The 17,417-nt window shown below is 33.9% G+C and overlaps 1 protein-coding gene across 1 annotated transcript; it reads left to right on the forward strand.

The window, feature by feature from the left end:
- The first annotated feature begins 9,495 nt into the window (after positions 1–9,495).
- LOC105161857 (cytokinin dehydrogenase 3-like) lies at positions 9,496–17,267 on the forward strand. Its single transcript, XM_088880738.1, has 6 exons — positions 9,496–10,146; position 12,234; positions 15,545–15,672; positions 15,802–16,068; positions 16,170–16,444; positions 16,836–17,267. Exons 1-6 carry the CDS (start codon positions 9,544–9,546, stop codon positions 17,146–17,148), a joined length of 1,587 nt encoding a protein of 528 aa, XP_088736864.1. The 5' UTR covers positions 9,496–9,543; the 3' UTR covers positions 17,149–17,267.
- Positions 17,268–17,417: the final 150 nt, after the last annotated feature.

A 17,417-nucleotide genomic window follows, 5' to 3' on the forward strand; every position in this document is an offset into this window, starting at 1 on the left:
ACGCGTTGAATTAATTTTTTCTATAAAGATATAAACAAACATTTAAAACGTTTCTGGCTATCTTCTAGAATAATGAGAACAAGCAAAATCATATATTTCTATGACTAGAATTAAGAAATATGACTTTTGTTATTGTTAATTAGTATGGTTAAAAATTAAAAAATTATGATAAATATTAATTAATTATGATTATTAATAAGTGTTTATGCAAACAAGTTCAAGACATTAAACATAACTAAAAGTCACAATGAATGTTTTTATGACAGCTAAAATCATGATAAATGTTGATTAATTACAGCCAAAATTTAATATTTTGTATTGATTCTGTTTGATTGTTTAAATAGTTTTGATTTGCTGCAATTTTTCAACTACAGTAATTTATTATACAAAACATGATAAATATATGTATTGCGTAGAAAATAATTCTACGAAACCCCCCATCACATATAAGCATTCAAGGACTACAATTTACATAGTATACACATTCGACACGAATACACAAGAAAATCGAATCTAACCAAAATCAAACACGCACCAGGATTTTCAATATTGATATCATGTTTGCTTTAATTAGACAAAACAACAATAGTTCGTAAAGTTCATTTGACCTAAATTTACCCAAAAAGAAAAAACCCCCCCTCTTATATCTAACTTTGTCTTGGAGCTAATGACCAAAACTAAAATGAGATAAAAAAAGATCTCTGGAATTGACTTGTAATATGCAATGTTGTCACATAGAGATTTGATGGTTGAGTGAGTGAGAGATTCTTGATTCTTGGTAGTTTTGACATTATCTGCAATGAAACAGCTGACCACTGCAATCTTCTTGGACATGATTTTGTTTTAGTATGCAAAGATTTTCTTGGTACAATGTGGGAGAAATGGAATCAATTGTTGATGCATATATGCCCTTTTTCTTGCTGTCTTCCTCTTTAGGTTGGCGGACACCTAAACCATCATTCTTTTACTTCACCCATACAAGTCCAGTCAAAGGTTATATGATATTTTAAGACATATATTTTGAATAGGATATATTACAATGTACTTTTTGATTCATTTAGTAGATTAAAAAAATATTAACAACTCGAAAAGATGATATAGTATTTAACAAATTACAACGAGTTTTTTTAAAATTTGTCATAATTATAAATATTTTTTTAAAATTAACGGTCGTCTAACAAATATTCCCCATGATATTCCATTGTAAGCGCTAGTTATTAGATAACAGTTAATTTTAAGGAAGTATTTTTAATTTTTCAAACAATAATGAGGTATTTATGATTATGAGAAATCTCGAGGAAACCTTTTGTAATTTTACTCCTTGGCAAGTGCGCCTCAAGTAAACCCCACAAATGTTTTTTATTTTTCGAAACATATATTTTGAGGGGCACATGCTAAATTCTAATCAGATTTTAAAACGGGCTCTTTTGAGATTTGCCATAATATGACATAAATTTTTAAATACTCAAATTCTTTCAAATTATGATAACAATAATTACAATAAAAATAATAAAACCCTAATATGATGCAGTTGTGGAGGCATACTCTTCGGGAAGATTACAATTTTGGTCTCATAATTTGATAATAATAATAATTACAATAAAAATAATAAAATCCTGAGTTAGTACAGCTGTGGAGGCATGTTGATCGAGAAAATTATAATTTTGGTCTCATAATTATACAGGATTAAAATTTTAGTCCCGTTAGAACTCCATTTGGTTATTAAACTCCACAATTTAAACAATTTAAAAAAATTGTAGAGCTTACTTCCCAGAATGAATTCCAACAAGATCAAACCCCTATAGTTATTAGATTAAACTTGTAGTTTTTCTTGACTTAATCAACCTAAGGTCCTAGTGAAACACATTAAGGAGAATTATGAATTTGGTCCCATAACTATACGAGACGACAATTTTAATCATGTTGAGTTTGATTTAAAAAATTAGGCTATGCAATTTAAAAAATTAATACATTAAGATAAAATTCATCGAAAATTATAAATTTAGCCAGATTTCAGCATGTGCCCCTCAAATTTCGACTAAATTGCAATTCTAACAAATTTTGTTCTTAATGTACCATTTTTAAGGTTATGAGTTAATTGTCAAATTGAATACCAATAAAATTAAAATTTTTATTTCTTATAATTATAAAACTAAAATTATAATTTTTCCACACTCGCGGATCGCCATCCTTGTGAGATGCATGTAGATGATGAGGGAGATGGTGTGGAGAAGCAAGAGTGGGTGGAGTAGGCCAGATCCAGAGAGATACTGCCTCAGCATGATTCAACTTCTTTACCAGGATATGATCAAGTGCTTTCACCACTGTGATTCAACTATTCCTTCCACACCGTTGATCCTCACTTCCGTATCTCGCCCTCACATGCACCAAGCGTTGAATTGGAGTCAAGAGGGAGATCCCTTTTCTATATATATTAATATCTATACTAATATAAAAAGAAAAGAGACTTCATACTCACTAATAACGGTTAATGACACCGTTACACTAATTTTTATAAAGCCAAAAATACCCTTCAACTAATAAAATAACTGACTTATTCAACTTTTTAATATTATATATTAACTAATAAATTTATTTTTTTTTAATTTTATTTTTTCAATATAATTTATTGATTTGTGTAACTCTTATTTATAATATATTTCAAAGCGTGAAAAATTATTTATTATATGCACGCAGAAAATGCTTGCCACAGTAGCTAGTATATTAAAAAAAAACCCTCCGCAATCACAATTGACAGTTAATGAAATTGTCGTACCAATTTTTTGTAAAGCCAAAAATATCATTCGATTGATAAAAATAACTAACTTATTTAACTTTTTAAATTTTACATTAACTCATAAATTAATTTTCTTTTCTTTCTTTCTTTAAAAATGTAATGTAATGGATTTTATATTTTGCTTTTATATATAATATATTTTAAAACATGAAAATTTATTTATTATATATACGCAAGAACAACGTACTAACATCAAATAATATATAAAAAAAAGTCACTTCTCTCTCGCAACTAGCGATTTGTGGCACTGCAACACCAAAATTCAAAATACCAACTATACCCTTAAATAATTGTACCACATAATTTACTTATTTATTTCAAATGATCAATGCAGTCTTTTAACCGCCAATCGTAATTACTAATTAATCATGACTGTGCAACTATTATTAGTCATTTTTACAAGCGAGGCCATAAGATCAATCACAACTGAAAATCATGACCAGATATTACTTAACCGTGGTCAAGAATTTAAAGTTTTCGTATTAATTTTATTTAATCATGATAGATAGTATTTATTTGATATGATTTTTAAATTATAGAGACTTATAGTGTTTGAAATAATTCATTTTTTCTTTTATAGTGATGGACATTATTGTTGATGATAAAAAATATTTTCTTATAATTCTTATAATAACAGTCATAAATTTACAACATTTATCGCCAATCTCAATTTGCAACAATTTTCATATCTAGTGTTAAATTTTCAATAATAATAATAATAAAAATAATAATAATAATAATAATAATAATAATAATAATAATAATAAATAGGTTTTAAAATTTTTAATTATGCTGCAAATGAAACCTTAATTATATATTCAAATTTTATTTTATCTTCGATTCTATGTAATATATATACATATTTTTTATTAAAAAATACATTAATATATATACACATGCAACGTGTGCATAAAATCTTTTTTTAAGAAAAATAAATAACTTAATTTTGTGCATGCATAATAATATATATTAAATAAAATAAAGAAAATCCAACATAAAATTAAAATAAAAATTCAGTCCGCAGATCATACCATGAACAACATCTTCTTAGGTTTGACACAGTTACAAATACCTTTTAGTAGTTTGAAAAATTACAAATATATATTCTAATTTTAACGTCCGTCTAATAACAAATCTATTCAATTAATTTTCATTAGATTCCGATCTAATTTTTATGGTGAACTGACCATAATGTCATTTTGAATTATGAATTATAATATTGTATTATTTCAAAAAGAATTTAAAATATTTGTATGAACTGATATGCTTTATGAATTATTTATTTTACCCATCCTCGTTTTTTCAAATATTTTTTATAAATTTTTTTAACTAGGATAAAGTAGTGATGTCTGACCCAACTTTTAGAGACTATATATTTTTTATTTAAGAGGAGTATCTGTAATTTTCAAATAATAAGAATGTAATAATGTCAAATTTTATAAAAAATAACTGTAATTCACCGATTGAATTGTTGTTATACATACTTCAAACAAGAACAAGAATAACAAGGACATGTTGTTCCATCGAGAAGAAAATGACTTATGTTGTGTTCACACACACACACACACAACATACACTAGTGTGCGTATGTGTGTGTGTATATATATATACACATATATTCCATGAAGTCCACCTAGTTTCTTGGCCTTGTGATCTTTGGGGTCAATTTGTCAAAGATCTTGAGTTGAAAATTATTACATTACATGGAGAAACTATTCACGCGCATGCTGTCCAAATCCGGACCAAAATCTTGTCCAGGGACCTCAGATTATATGCATGCCTGGTTTATTTTCTGAATAAAACATACAGGTGTCAATCGTGTGCTTTTATATTATGAAATAAATAATTGTTACGATCTGATTAGATAAAAAAAATTAATAATTTTTGTTAAGTATTTATTTAGCCGGATAGAATATGAACTGGGGTTGCATTATATCACACATTTAGGATACGATAAAGATTTAATGATTTATTGACGAGCCAATATATTTTATATTAAGCTAAGAATAAGAATGGATTGGCCCGACTAATTGACGGGCTGCTATTTTTTTTTTTTATTATTATTATTATAATAAATCATGTATAAGGGTGAATTAATCGTTGAATCCACTTTTATCATGCCTTGTAAATGTCGGGTACAGAAATATGAAGAATTTATGAATGTAATATCAGTGCACAAGATTTCCTAGTCTATATTGCTAGATTCCCTCTACCCCACCTAATAGATTCTTGTCAATGCATATCATACAGCTCATGAGTTGACCTTGACCTCCCCAACAATTTTATGAGTACTCAGTGCATGTATGTATGGTAGCTTGAGCATTTATGTTTCAATAGATATGATTTGGATCGAAATCTGCATGATCTCCTTGTTCGGATGAACTGGTCCTTCAAGCGGTTCGAGGTTGCTACTTCTCTCAAACTGATGTAAAGGCCTTGAGAGAGAGAAACAGATCGTTAGGCTTGTTGGAGTGGCCCTCAACTAAGACCCTATGATACTTAAGTCAGTGTGATTTCGAAGTGGTAAAAGCAGGTCGCTTGACAAGTTAGCGAACCTGAGCGGCCAGAAAGTAAAGAGTACTAGAGTGGACGTACAAAAAATGAATTGACTATGAAGTATTTATAGTATAAGAATGAGGGTCTTGTTGGTCCAATGGATGTCTTCCGCTTAGAAATGCGCGGATTTTTCAGGTAAAATTATAACTTTGTATCCCTTCAGAGACAAATCAGTCTTTTTTAGATAAAATTAGAATTTTTTCTATTAAGACGAAATTATGATCAATGGCAATTGTTTGGAGTTTCATTGGATGTCCTACAACATTGACAAAATTGAGGGTTTTCAAAGTGATGTTGCTAGGACAACATGGGTTTGGCAATTACAGTTCCCAACTTGACTTTTTTTTGTTGTTGTCTTCTTTACCTACAAATTCAATCTCACAATTAAGACCACACAGATGTATATAATTTCCCTTTCATTTCCAACACATTTCCCATATGACTCTCGTAAATATTTCTAAACTGAGAAATTTGGATTAGGTCATGTTCAACACATTTTAATTATCTGACAATTGGATTAAAAGAAATGAGTTGCATAGATCAGGTTTTCGTACGCAGAAACCATTTAAAAGTTTGGGTATATTACACCAAACTCTACTGAAATTTGTCATAATTATAAATATTATTTTATTACTTGAAAAAAATTACAAATACCCCTTTGAATTTAATGATCGTTTAACGAACACTCGCTCGTCACATCCTATTGTAAGGAGTATATGTTAGACGGTCGTTAATTTCAATGATATTTATTATATAACCTTCGATTTTGAAAGATATTTGTAATAGTAATATATATCAAAAGAGTCCGTCGTAATTTATTTAAATTTTTTTAAAAAAAATTATTTTTACATTTTTTGTATAGCGTTTGTGGAGCATTTCTCAAGACAGGACTAGTGGACTAGGTGGTTGTGTGGGCAGGCGGACACTGAATTAATACACATACATCATCGTATCTAAGCTGGCTAGTTTCAAAGATTCTTGAACACCTACCTAATTATGACCATCATAACTGCACCTCATCAGGAAAAAAGAAAAAAAAGAAAAAAACAAAGTAAACATGTCTATATATATATGTATATATAGTTGGTTTGATTTATATTATTCATTGAATTGTCAGTTCTTGAACAGTTTAACTCTACACCCTTAAAAGCCCACCAGAATCACAAGTCTGTGGGTACCATTGGAATCTACTTGGCAGGCTTTAGACCAATATAATATACATTTTTGTGGTAAAAAGAACAATTAATTAATGTATGTATATATATATAAAAGGATAATTACACTTTATTTCTTTAAAATTTGATGTAATTATACATAAATTTTCTATAATTTGAAAGTTACATCTTACATTTTTTAAGTATGCTTCGATCTAACAAATAAATTCATTCGTTAGTCAAAATTTATTAAATTTAGTGATATCACCGACTTTTAGCAAGTTAAATATATTTTATATTTTTTTTATCAAATTATCCTCATAATTTCAAGTATTAATGCATGTGAGGACTGAGGAGGTATATCTTAACATGTTATAAGGGTAGTTTAGTACAATTTTTTTTTTACTTGCAATAAGTCAGTTTTAAGTCAATAAAGGGTAAATATCAATTTTCATTCAATTTTTTTTATGAATATCAGCAAATTCAGTGAATTTTGACTCAAATTTTAGGTATGCTAGATGTAATTTTTCAAACCAAATGAGCATACGTGTAATTACACAAAACTTCAGGAAGGAAGACGTAATTATATAAATTTTCAAACATCTTACAAGATGCATGAGAATTTATAAATTTTATAATACGAAAATACTGTTTAGTAATTGTTTTAATTAGCTTACAATCAAGATCTTAAAATAAGATTTTGCGAATCTTATAAGTTGTTTAAAGAAAAAATAAGTTCAATTTATTTTTTTTATATAAGATTTTCTAAACTTTTTAATCTTAAGATCTAATTAGAAAGACAAAAATGCTCTCATAATTTTGTTCGTATTTTACTTTTACCCTTCATATAGTTGATGTTTTTCCTCTAGAAGCAAAAATATATGTTTATTGATTTTAAATTATTATAGTTTAATCGATGGCTTTTCTTTATAATAATTATTAATATATTAAGTGAAAAATTATTATGCCAAGCACTCTAACATCTTATTTAACAACCATCCCTCGGACTTTTAGCTGTACTATGGCTTGATTGTATAGATGGGATTAATTAATAATCCCACAAGTCCCACTTTATGATAAAATTTTCTTTGGCTAAAATCTTCTCAAAAATGGCTAGAAATGGTCCAAATTGTCATATTTTTTGAAATATTGATATGCATTATTAATATATTCTATCACATTTTTTGACATTTTCGTATGATTAGATTTCTCTCTCTTTAATTATTAATACACCATCCATCCACACTTTCCTACCTTCAAATAAACGAAATATCAAAAACATTATCATGGCTTATTGTCAATCCGGTCGAACATTAATTCGTAGGGTTGAATTATATATATCTGCAATATTGAAATTTAATATAATTATAAATACATTTTTATTAAATAAAAATTACAACCATTTTAATTATTTATTCGAGATTTTTGTTCTTTCTTACATATAATTTCATCTCATGGGGTTATGGTGATCGTACCTGATTTTTTTAAAATCATGCCATAAATTTTAACTATATACATCTTCACATTTTAATTGTATTGTCGCTCTGACTTCGTATGAGCCTCATGAATTTATTCTAAAAAGGTGTCTCACCAGGGAGAGGAGGCCTTGGTTGTTGGAGTTTATAAACCATTGAAACTCTTGATCCGCAACCAATATGGGATGCTTGCCTATAATATTTATATTTGTAGACTTTATTCGGTTGTATTAGAAAAAAATGATTTATTCCCTATAATGATCATGGTTAAACAATTATGATAAATCAATATTATCTGCCACATAAATCAAATAAAATTGATACAAAAGATTAAGTTGCGACTGATTAACGAATATTTATCATGATTTTAGCCATAGCCATTGGTCTTGTTTATAAAAACAACTAATAACTGTTACGAAATTATAGTTAATTAGTAATTACTGTATTTTTTTTTATTTTTTAAATCGTATTACCAAAATTAAGTAATTATATTTTTTTGTAGTGTTATGTTCGTAATATTTTGCAAAATTCAGGAAAAACAATTGTAATTTCAATCTAATGAAAATGTAAAAATAATAATAATAATAATAATAATTAGACCAAATCTTAAAAAATTGAAGTATAATTTACGCATTAATTAACATAGCATAGACCAGTAGCTTAATTAAGAATTAATTCAGCTCTCCTCCTTTTTTCTTAATTAATTAATTTGGCTATGCAATATTATTGTCCTACCATATCTTCCACATCAATTCACGCACCATATGTCAAAGATTTCACCCCCACTACCTAAGATTCACAATATATCTCCACCTCCTCCTCCAAATATCATATATATTAATATTTACATTAATAAATAATTGATATATATTTTTAATTAAATTATAAAAGTGAAAAGAATACAATTTTAGTTCTGTAAATTAGAAGGAATGATATTTTTGGTTCTATTCAAAATAAAGTTTATAATTTGATCCTATAATTTTAATATTTGTGGTCTTTTACCATCAATTTGATCGAAAAATTCTGCGCCATCAACCATGGCAATATATAAATCAAGGCTTCCGACGACTTTGATGACTTGGCAATCCAATATTTTTTTTTAAAAAATGATTTAATGATATTACAAAATTTTCAAATTATAATTTTCTTTTTGACAAGCTAAAAAAAAAAAGAAATTGGACTACCACATTATAAAATTCACCGAAAGCTCCAATTTAGAAGTTAATATGACTAATGATATTAATTCTTTCGACCAAATTAATCGAAAAGAACTAAAATTAATTGTCATATATTTAAAAATTACAAAATTAAATTATAAATTTTAATTTGAATAAAATCAAAATTACCAAATAACACTAATTACGTAGAGAACTAAAATTTATAATTTTTCCTTTAAAAATAAAATCACAAACGATAAACATATGAATATGGCATGAGTGCATGTGACACAAAAGTGTGACCGCCTCTCTATAAATACACACCCTTTCTTCTTCATAACCAATAAACCCTGCAAGCTAACACTTGTCATTGATTCATTTCCACTACTCAATTCTCATATGAAATGGTATACTCGTTTTCCAACATTTCTCCACAATTCATTCTTCTTCTCATGATAAGCTTTCCAATCTGCAGTTTTTCATGGCCATGGACTAGCAGCGCACTTCCATCATGTGATCTCCCGATTCGGCTCAGAACCGATCCTGACGCCGTTACGGCAGCCTCTAATGACTACGGAAACCTCGTCCACGAAGCTCCTGCTGCAGTTCTTTACCCTTCCTCCATTCAAGAAATCGTTGATCTCATCAAGCTGTCAAACAACTGTTCCACCCCATTCACTGTTGCTGCGAGAGGGCGCGGGCATTCCGTGAGAGGGCAGGCCATGGCGGGCGGAGGGGTGGTGGTGGAGATGGCTGCTTTGAGCAGAAATGGTGGTGGGATTAGGGTTTCTTGGAGCCCCTCATTAGGGTATTATGCAGATGTTGGAGGGGAGGAGATGTGGGCCGATGTTCTGCGGGTGGGGCTTGAACACGGTCTGGCCCCCGTTTCGTGGACTGATTACTTGTACTTGACTGTCGGCGGAACGCTCTCTAATGCCGGAATCAGTGGGCAGTCGTTCCGACATGGTCCTCAGATCAGCAACGTTCTTGAACTCGACGTTATTACTGTTAGGAAATGGATCGGGTTAAGATGGATAACAGGTGGAATATGAAGGCAGTAAAAGACACACGAATTTGTTAACCCAGTTTGGATATAAATCCTACGTCTGGGGGCGATACCAAGCCAGGAGAAAACACTCAAAGAGGAGAAAAATTGAGGAGTACAACACACACACACTTGTATGCAAGTCTTCACCACACGTGAAAGACAACACTCACCCTCGTCTCAACTCTTTCTTTTCTCTCTACTCTATTCTACTTTGCTCTATTAAAACAATGCTAATAAGAGTAGTATATATAGCCATGACTTATCCTTTTTCCAACTCAACTTGGGAATTCTAAGTTGAATCAGGTTATCCTTTTCTTCTTCAAATCAATCTTCACAACTTAACAATCTCCCACTTGAAGATTGATTAGCTTTTCTCCACTTCTTTCTTGGTACCGCCGGGTTTGTCCACTCTAGTCATCAAGGCCAGTCGAAGCCGTACACAGCTTCAACTTCGCCATCGCAACCGCCTTGGTCAGCATGTCCGCAGGATTCTTTTCTCCTTGGATCTTCTCCAGCTGCAGTGCCTTCTTCTCCAGAAGTTGTCGGATGAAATGGTACTTGATCTCGATGTGCTTTGTCCGCGAATGGAACGCGGGATTCTTTGCCAGATGGATCGCACTCTGGCTATCGCTATGAAGAATCACATCTGCCTGAGGTTTCCCTAATTCACCCAACAAGTGTTGCAGCCAAATGAGCTCCTTAGCTGCCTCAGTAACTGCCACGTACTCAGCTTCCGTCGTGGACAGTGTGACAACCTTCTGCAACTTTGAGACCCAGGATACGGCTGTACCGCCATATGTGAACACGTACCCTGTAGTGCTCCTCCTTTTGTCATAGTCACTCCCTGCAAAATCAGCGTCAACAAACCCAAACAAGGTAAGCTTGCCCTTACCAAACACCAATGCTCGGTCCTTAGTACCCCTCAGGTACCTAAGAATCCATTTCACAGCTTCCCAGTGCATCACTCCTGGATTGCTCATAAAACGGCTAACTACTCCCACTGCATGTGCTATATCCGGTCGAGTACAGATCATAGCATACATCAGGCTCCCAATTGCTGAGGCATACGGTGTGACTCTCATCTTTGCACGTTCGGAGTCAGTCTGGGGCGAATCACTGTTGGATAGTTTGAACTGATTTCCCAATGGCGTTCCAACCGGTTTTGCATTTTCCATCTTGAATCTGCATAATACCTTCTCAATATAATCAGATTGAGATAACCATAATTTACCAATACCTTTGTCCCTTGTGATTTTCATGCCCAATATCTGTCTTGCTTCGCCAAGATCTTTCATGTCAAACTTCCTCGATAACTGATCCTTGAGCCTATTGATCTCCTTGACATTTGATCCTGCTATCAACATGTCATCAACATACAGGAGTAGAATGATAAAAAACTCATCGAACCTCTTCACGTAGCAGCAATGATCAGCATTGCATCTAGAGAAACCTATCTCTAGCATGAAGTTGTCAAACTTCCTGTACCACTGCCGCGGAGCCTGTTTCAATCCATACAGGCTTTTCTTCAGGCGACACACCTGCTGATCATCTCCATTATACCCCTCTGGTTGTACCATGTATATCTCCTCCTCAAGATCCCCGTGTAGGAAGGCTGTCTTTACATCCATCTGTTGTAACTCCAAGTTCTCTGCCGCTACCATGCTCAACACAAGACGAATAGTAGTTAACTTGACAACAGGTGTAAAAACATCAGTAAAGTCAATACCGTATCTTTGTTGGAATCCCTTTACTACGAGTCTTGCCTTGTACCGCTTCTTCCCGTCTGATTCTTCCTTAACCCGATAGACCCATCTGTTCTGTAGGGCCTTCTTTCCTTTTGGGAGCTGACACAATTCCCATGTGTTGTTTTTCTTCAACGAGTTCATCTCGTCGTTCATCGCAAGCTCCCACTTGCTCTTGTGGACATCATTGACTGCCTCTGCGTAACATTCGGGTTCTCCACAATCAGACAAAAGCAAGTAATAAAGAGAGGGGGAGTACCTATCTGGGGCCCTTCTCAGCCTCGGTTCTCGACCTAGTGCCAAGGGTGTGCTGCTTTCAGTAATCGGTTCCTCCGATACTGGTTCTGGCTCTATCTCCGTTTGTTCGGTTTCGTCCGTCTGAACTCCCACTGAATCCGTATCTGCTGGTCTCATGATCCCGGAATTTGAAATATCGAGATCAACAAATTCCCTTTCCTTCTTGTCATCGTCCGGGCTTACCTTCCTGTCGTTGTACATTACATCCTCATTGAATATAACATTCCTGCTACGAATTATTTTCCGGTTTTGATCATCCCAGAATCTATACCCAAATTCGTCAGTCCCATACCCAATGAATGTACATTTAATCGACTTAGCATCCAGCTTAGTCCGATCATCGTTCAAAATATAGGCTGAACAACCAAACGTACGTAAGAAAGAAAGATCCACTTTCTTACCACTCCATACCTCTTCTGGTATCCTGTTGTTCAACGGGACAGAAGGCCCTCGATTGATCAAGAAAGCAGCCGTGTTGACTGCATCTGCCCAAAACATCTTTGGTAGTCCGCTCTTCAATCGCATGCATCTCGCACGCTCATTCAGTGTTCTGTTCATCCTCTCAGCAACGCCATTTTGCTGAGGTGTCCCCGGGATTGTTTTCTGCATTCGGATTCCATGGTCGGCGCAGTAATTCTTGATACCTTCACTGTTGTACTCGCCACCGTTATCCGATCTGAGACATTTCACTTGTAGACCTGTCTCATTTTCCACTAGTGCCCTCCATCTCCTGAATGTATCAAAGGCATCAGATTTTCTTTTTAAGAAATACACCCATACCTTTCTAGTGGAATCATCGACGAATGTCATGTAGTACGTTGATCCACCAAGAGATGACACTGGTGCTGGCCCCCACAAATCGGTGTGAACAAGCTCCAACTTTTCTTTCCTCGGAGTTCTTCCTGTGGTCAAGAAGCTCACCCGCTTCTGCTTTCCGAACACGCAGTGTTCACAATGACCCACCTCCACCGATTTTAACTCGGGCAACCGTCCTTTCGACTTCAGCACGTTCATTCCTTTCTCGCTCATGTGGCCCAAGCGATTGTGCCACAGGTTAGCCTGCGATACAGTTCCTGCAAAGGGAATGTTTGAACTAGATCCTCCCGCCATGTAGAGCGTTCCCGACTTTAGTCCTCGAGCCAAAGTCATTGCTCCCCGACTGATCTTCCACTTCGCGTCTCCAAACGTCGTGTGGAATCCATCACTATCCAGCTGTCCGACTGAGATCAAGTTCCTTTTCAGTCCTGGTATGTGTCTCACATCATGTAGGGTCCAGCATGACCCATTCGTTGATTTGATCCGCACATCTCCCTTTCCTACAATCTTGAGGGGTTTGTTATCTGCAAGATAAACTAAGCCAAAATCACCTGAGGTGTATGGCTCCATGATGTCTTTGTTGCTGCATGAGTGGAATGAGGCCCCTGAATCCACAACCCAATCATCGGAAGAACTGCTCACACTCAACAAGAGTGCATCCGTGATCTCCTCCGTCGCGGCATTCGCTGTTCGGCCCTCCTTTTCCTTCTTTGGCGCCCGACATTCGCTTTTCATGTGTCCGGGCTTCTCGCAGTTCCAGCACACCATCTCCTTCTTGCCCTTGTTCTTCCCCCTGGACCTTGACCTTGACCTTCCACGGTATTTACCCCGTGTGTCAGGTCTCCCTCTGGACTCTGTATGTAGCGCAGAGCCAGATGATCCACCCGTTTGCTTTCTACGGGTTTCCTCGTTCAACATCATGTCTCTGATGTTGTCGAACTTCATCTTCTCCTTCCCAGACGAAGTGCTCACTGAAGTAACAACCACATCCCAACTGTCAGGTAAAGATGAAAGCAAAATTAACGCTTTTACCTCATCGTCAAACACGATATCCACAGACGCCAGCTGTGTCGTGAGTTGGTTGAAGTCATTGAGGTGATCGGCCACCGACTTCCTCTCCTCCATCTGCAACCTGAATAGTTTTTTCATCAGCATAACCTTGTTCATTGCTGAGGGTTTCTCGTACATATCGGCAAGAGTCTGTAGAACTTCCTTCGTGCTCTTTGCTCCCTTCACATGATAGGCGACATTCCGAGAGAGCGACAGGATTATTGCGCTCATCGCCTTTCGATCGAGCACCTTCCATTCTTCATCACTCGTCTTCTCGGACTTCTCTGCAAGTGGTTCGTACAGGTCCTTCCCGTACAGGTAGGCCTCCATCTGCATACGCCAAAACCCAAAGTCGGAACCATTGAACCGTTCGACTGGAAACTTTCCCTCCATCTTAACTCCTTGAACCAGGCTCTGATACCAGTTGTTAGGAAATGGATCGGGTTAAGATGGATAACAGGTGGAATATGAAGGCAGTAAAAGACACACGAATTTGTTAACCCAGTTTGGATATAAATCCTACGTCTGGGGGGCGATACCAAGCCAGGAGAAAACACTCAAAGAGGAGAAAAATTGAGGAGTACAACACACACACACTTGTATGCAAGTCTTCACCACACGTGAAAGACAACACTCACCCTCGTCTCAACTCTTTCTTTTCTCTCTACTCTATTCTACTTTGCTCTATTAAAACAATGCTAATAAGAGTAGTATATATAGCCATGACTTATCCTTTTTCCAACTCAACTTGGGAATTCTAAGTTGAATCAGGTTATCCTTTTCTTCTTCAAATCAATCTTCACAACTTAACAATTACTGGTACACACCAGGGTTTTTGTCATATATTACCTCTTTATATGTTGTATGAATTAATATAGAAAATACGGGATGCAGATCAGATGATCTAAGGAGATCGAAAATCTTTCAGAATATAGACTAAAATTTTAGTAAATAATTATTATTGGTTAAAAATCAATATAATAATTTAATTTATTCAGAACGAAAACTATTTTTTACAAATATATTAATCATACTAACTAAAACCACGATCAACAATTATTGCGTGACTGTAATCATTGAACTTTACTATGATTATTTATTTTTAATCATCATAATCAATTATGATCAAATGATATATTTCTTTTAATCAATATGAGATATGACCACCTACAAGGCATGATTTCATGTAGATTGGCAACTTTCGGGCACTCTTTTTCTCTAAAATTATAATTAAATTTGATTGTATATTTTAGTATTAATCACACATTTAATATATGTTCATAAAATGTGATTGAAGATCGTTACCATTTTCCCTAAGCAAAACTTAGAAGAGTCGTCAAATTGAGAATTATAATGTGAGTATATTTAACTGAAATCTTGATTATGGGTCGTTTCTTTATTATATATTTCACGTTTGATTGACAATTTTAACATGGCATGGATTTGATATAGGCAAAGGGGACTTTCTCACTTGCTCCAAAGACATGAACTCCGACCTATTTTTTGCAGTTCTGGGGGGCCTTGGACAGTTCGGAATCATAACCAGAGCAAGAATTGTCTTACAGAAAGCACCAACAAGAGTATAAATATATATATATATATATATGATTATTTAAAAATATTTTTTTATTAATATATAAAATATATTTACTATAAATTCAATGAATTACTACACTTGCGTTAACTTTTTCTTTTTAATTAATGGTCAGGCAAAATGGGTGAGATTGATTTACAATGACTTCACCATGTTCACGAGAGACCAAGAACATCTCATCTCAACCAATATCAACGGCCCAAACTACGTGGAAGGTTCCCTCATCACAGATCAGAGCCCTCCAAACAACTGGAGATCTTCATTCTACTCCCCTTCCGACCAATCCAAGATTCTCTCTTTGTTGCGATCCAAACAAGGCCTACTCTACTCTATAGAAGTAGTCAAATACTACCACGATACCAACATCGATACCATTGACCAGGTACAGTTTATTCAATCGGGCTCTATCAACCGTTTATCTCAGACACAAAAGCAAGTAGTGGTCCTCCACGTTCTAACATTCCCATGTAATGATGAATGCAGGAAGTTAAATTGTTGGTGAAAGATTTGAACTTCATTCCTGGTTTTGTTTTCAACAAGGATGTTTCCTTGGTAGATTTCTTGACAAGAGTTGGAAGCGGCAGAGACAAGGAGGAGGAGAAAAGCTCAGACAGGGAGTTGGAAACACATCCATGGCTGAATCTCTTCTTACCAAAGTCGAGCATCATGGATTTTAATGATGCTGTTTTTGTCAACGTCATTCGCAGACATAACCACACATCAGGCCCCATTCTTTTCTACCCTTTTAACAGGCAAAAGTACTTTCTCCACACCCAATTTGTCTATTTTTTTTATTTTTTATTTTGGAATAATTTTTTATGAATTTTCTAAAATTTATCATATATATAAATATATTTCAAAATTAATAATTTTTAGTGGATATTCATATAATTAAAATATAATATTAAAAAGTGTACTTATATAATTTGCCATATTTTTATTACAAGAATTACCATCTATGGATGAAAAGGTACAATCAGGTGTTTGTACATTAATTATTTAAATATTTATATAGATTGAATAAATAATGAAGGGATATTATTACTTTATATAATCATTTTATGTTTTGATTGTCCTATTTAGATCCATTACTAAATAAGGTAAATTAGCACTAATTAATTAATTACTACACTGATGACTAATGTGCAGGTGGGATGATCGAATGTCTGCTGTCACACCAGATGAGGACATATTCTACACCCTAGGACTGCTGCACACAAGTAGGCCCCACCAATCAGACGTCTACGATAATCTGAACAGTGAAATACTGGATTGCTGCGAAAAGGCTGACATCGACGTCAAGCAGTACCTTCCACACTACATATCCAAGGAAGATTGGATGAAGCATTTTGGTCCGAAATGGGACACTTTTCAAGAAAGGAAAACAAAGTTCGACCCAAGAATGATACTTTCTCCTGGCCAAAGAATTTTCACTTCTGTTATGGACTATGCTCATATGTAGACTATTTTGTAGAATAGCAACCTAGGTTTTAATTAATTTTGATGGATTTTAATATTAATATTCTCGGGAGGAAATATTATTTTTCATAATGATCAATTATTGTGGTTAAAAGTGAAAAAGTGTTGCAGATACTGATTAATTATTATCATGCAATGATTATTAGCTGTTGTTTTTTGCAAGTGAGATAACAACATTGGTCACGTTTAAAAATTGTAGGAAATCTTTCGATTACAGTTAAATTTATAACAAATGTTAATTAACCGTGATTA

Source organism: Sesamum indicum, linkage group LG5 (genome assembly GCF_026168435.1).
Source record: "Sesamum indicum cultivar Baizhima isolate 11 linkage group LG5, ASM2616843v1, whole genome shotgun sequence".
In the NCBI taxonomy this organism is placed as follows: Eukaryota; Viridiplantae; Streptophyta; class Magnoliopsida; order Lamiales; family Pedaliaceae; genus Sesamum; species Sesamum indicum.

What these genes read in the sequence shown, in the direction of transcription:
- LOC105161857 (XM_088880738.1), top strand. Translation starts at nt 9,544, where the DNA reads ATGGTATACTCGTTTTCCAACATTTCTCCACAATTCATTCTTCTTCTC. An exon ending in ACATCGATACCATTGACCAG is followed by an intron (nt 16,069 to 16,169) that starts GTACAGTTTATT and finishes TGATGAATGCAG; the next exon opens with GAAGTTAAATTGTTGGTGAA. An exon ending in TACCCTTTTAACAGGCAAAA is followed by an intron (nt 16,445 to 16,835) that starts GTACTTTCTCCA and finishes ACTAATGTGCAG; the next exon opens with GTGGGATGATCGAATGTCTG.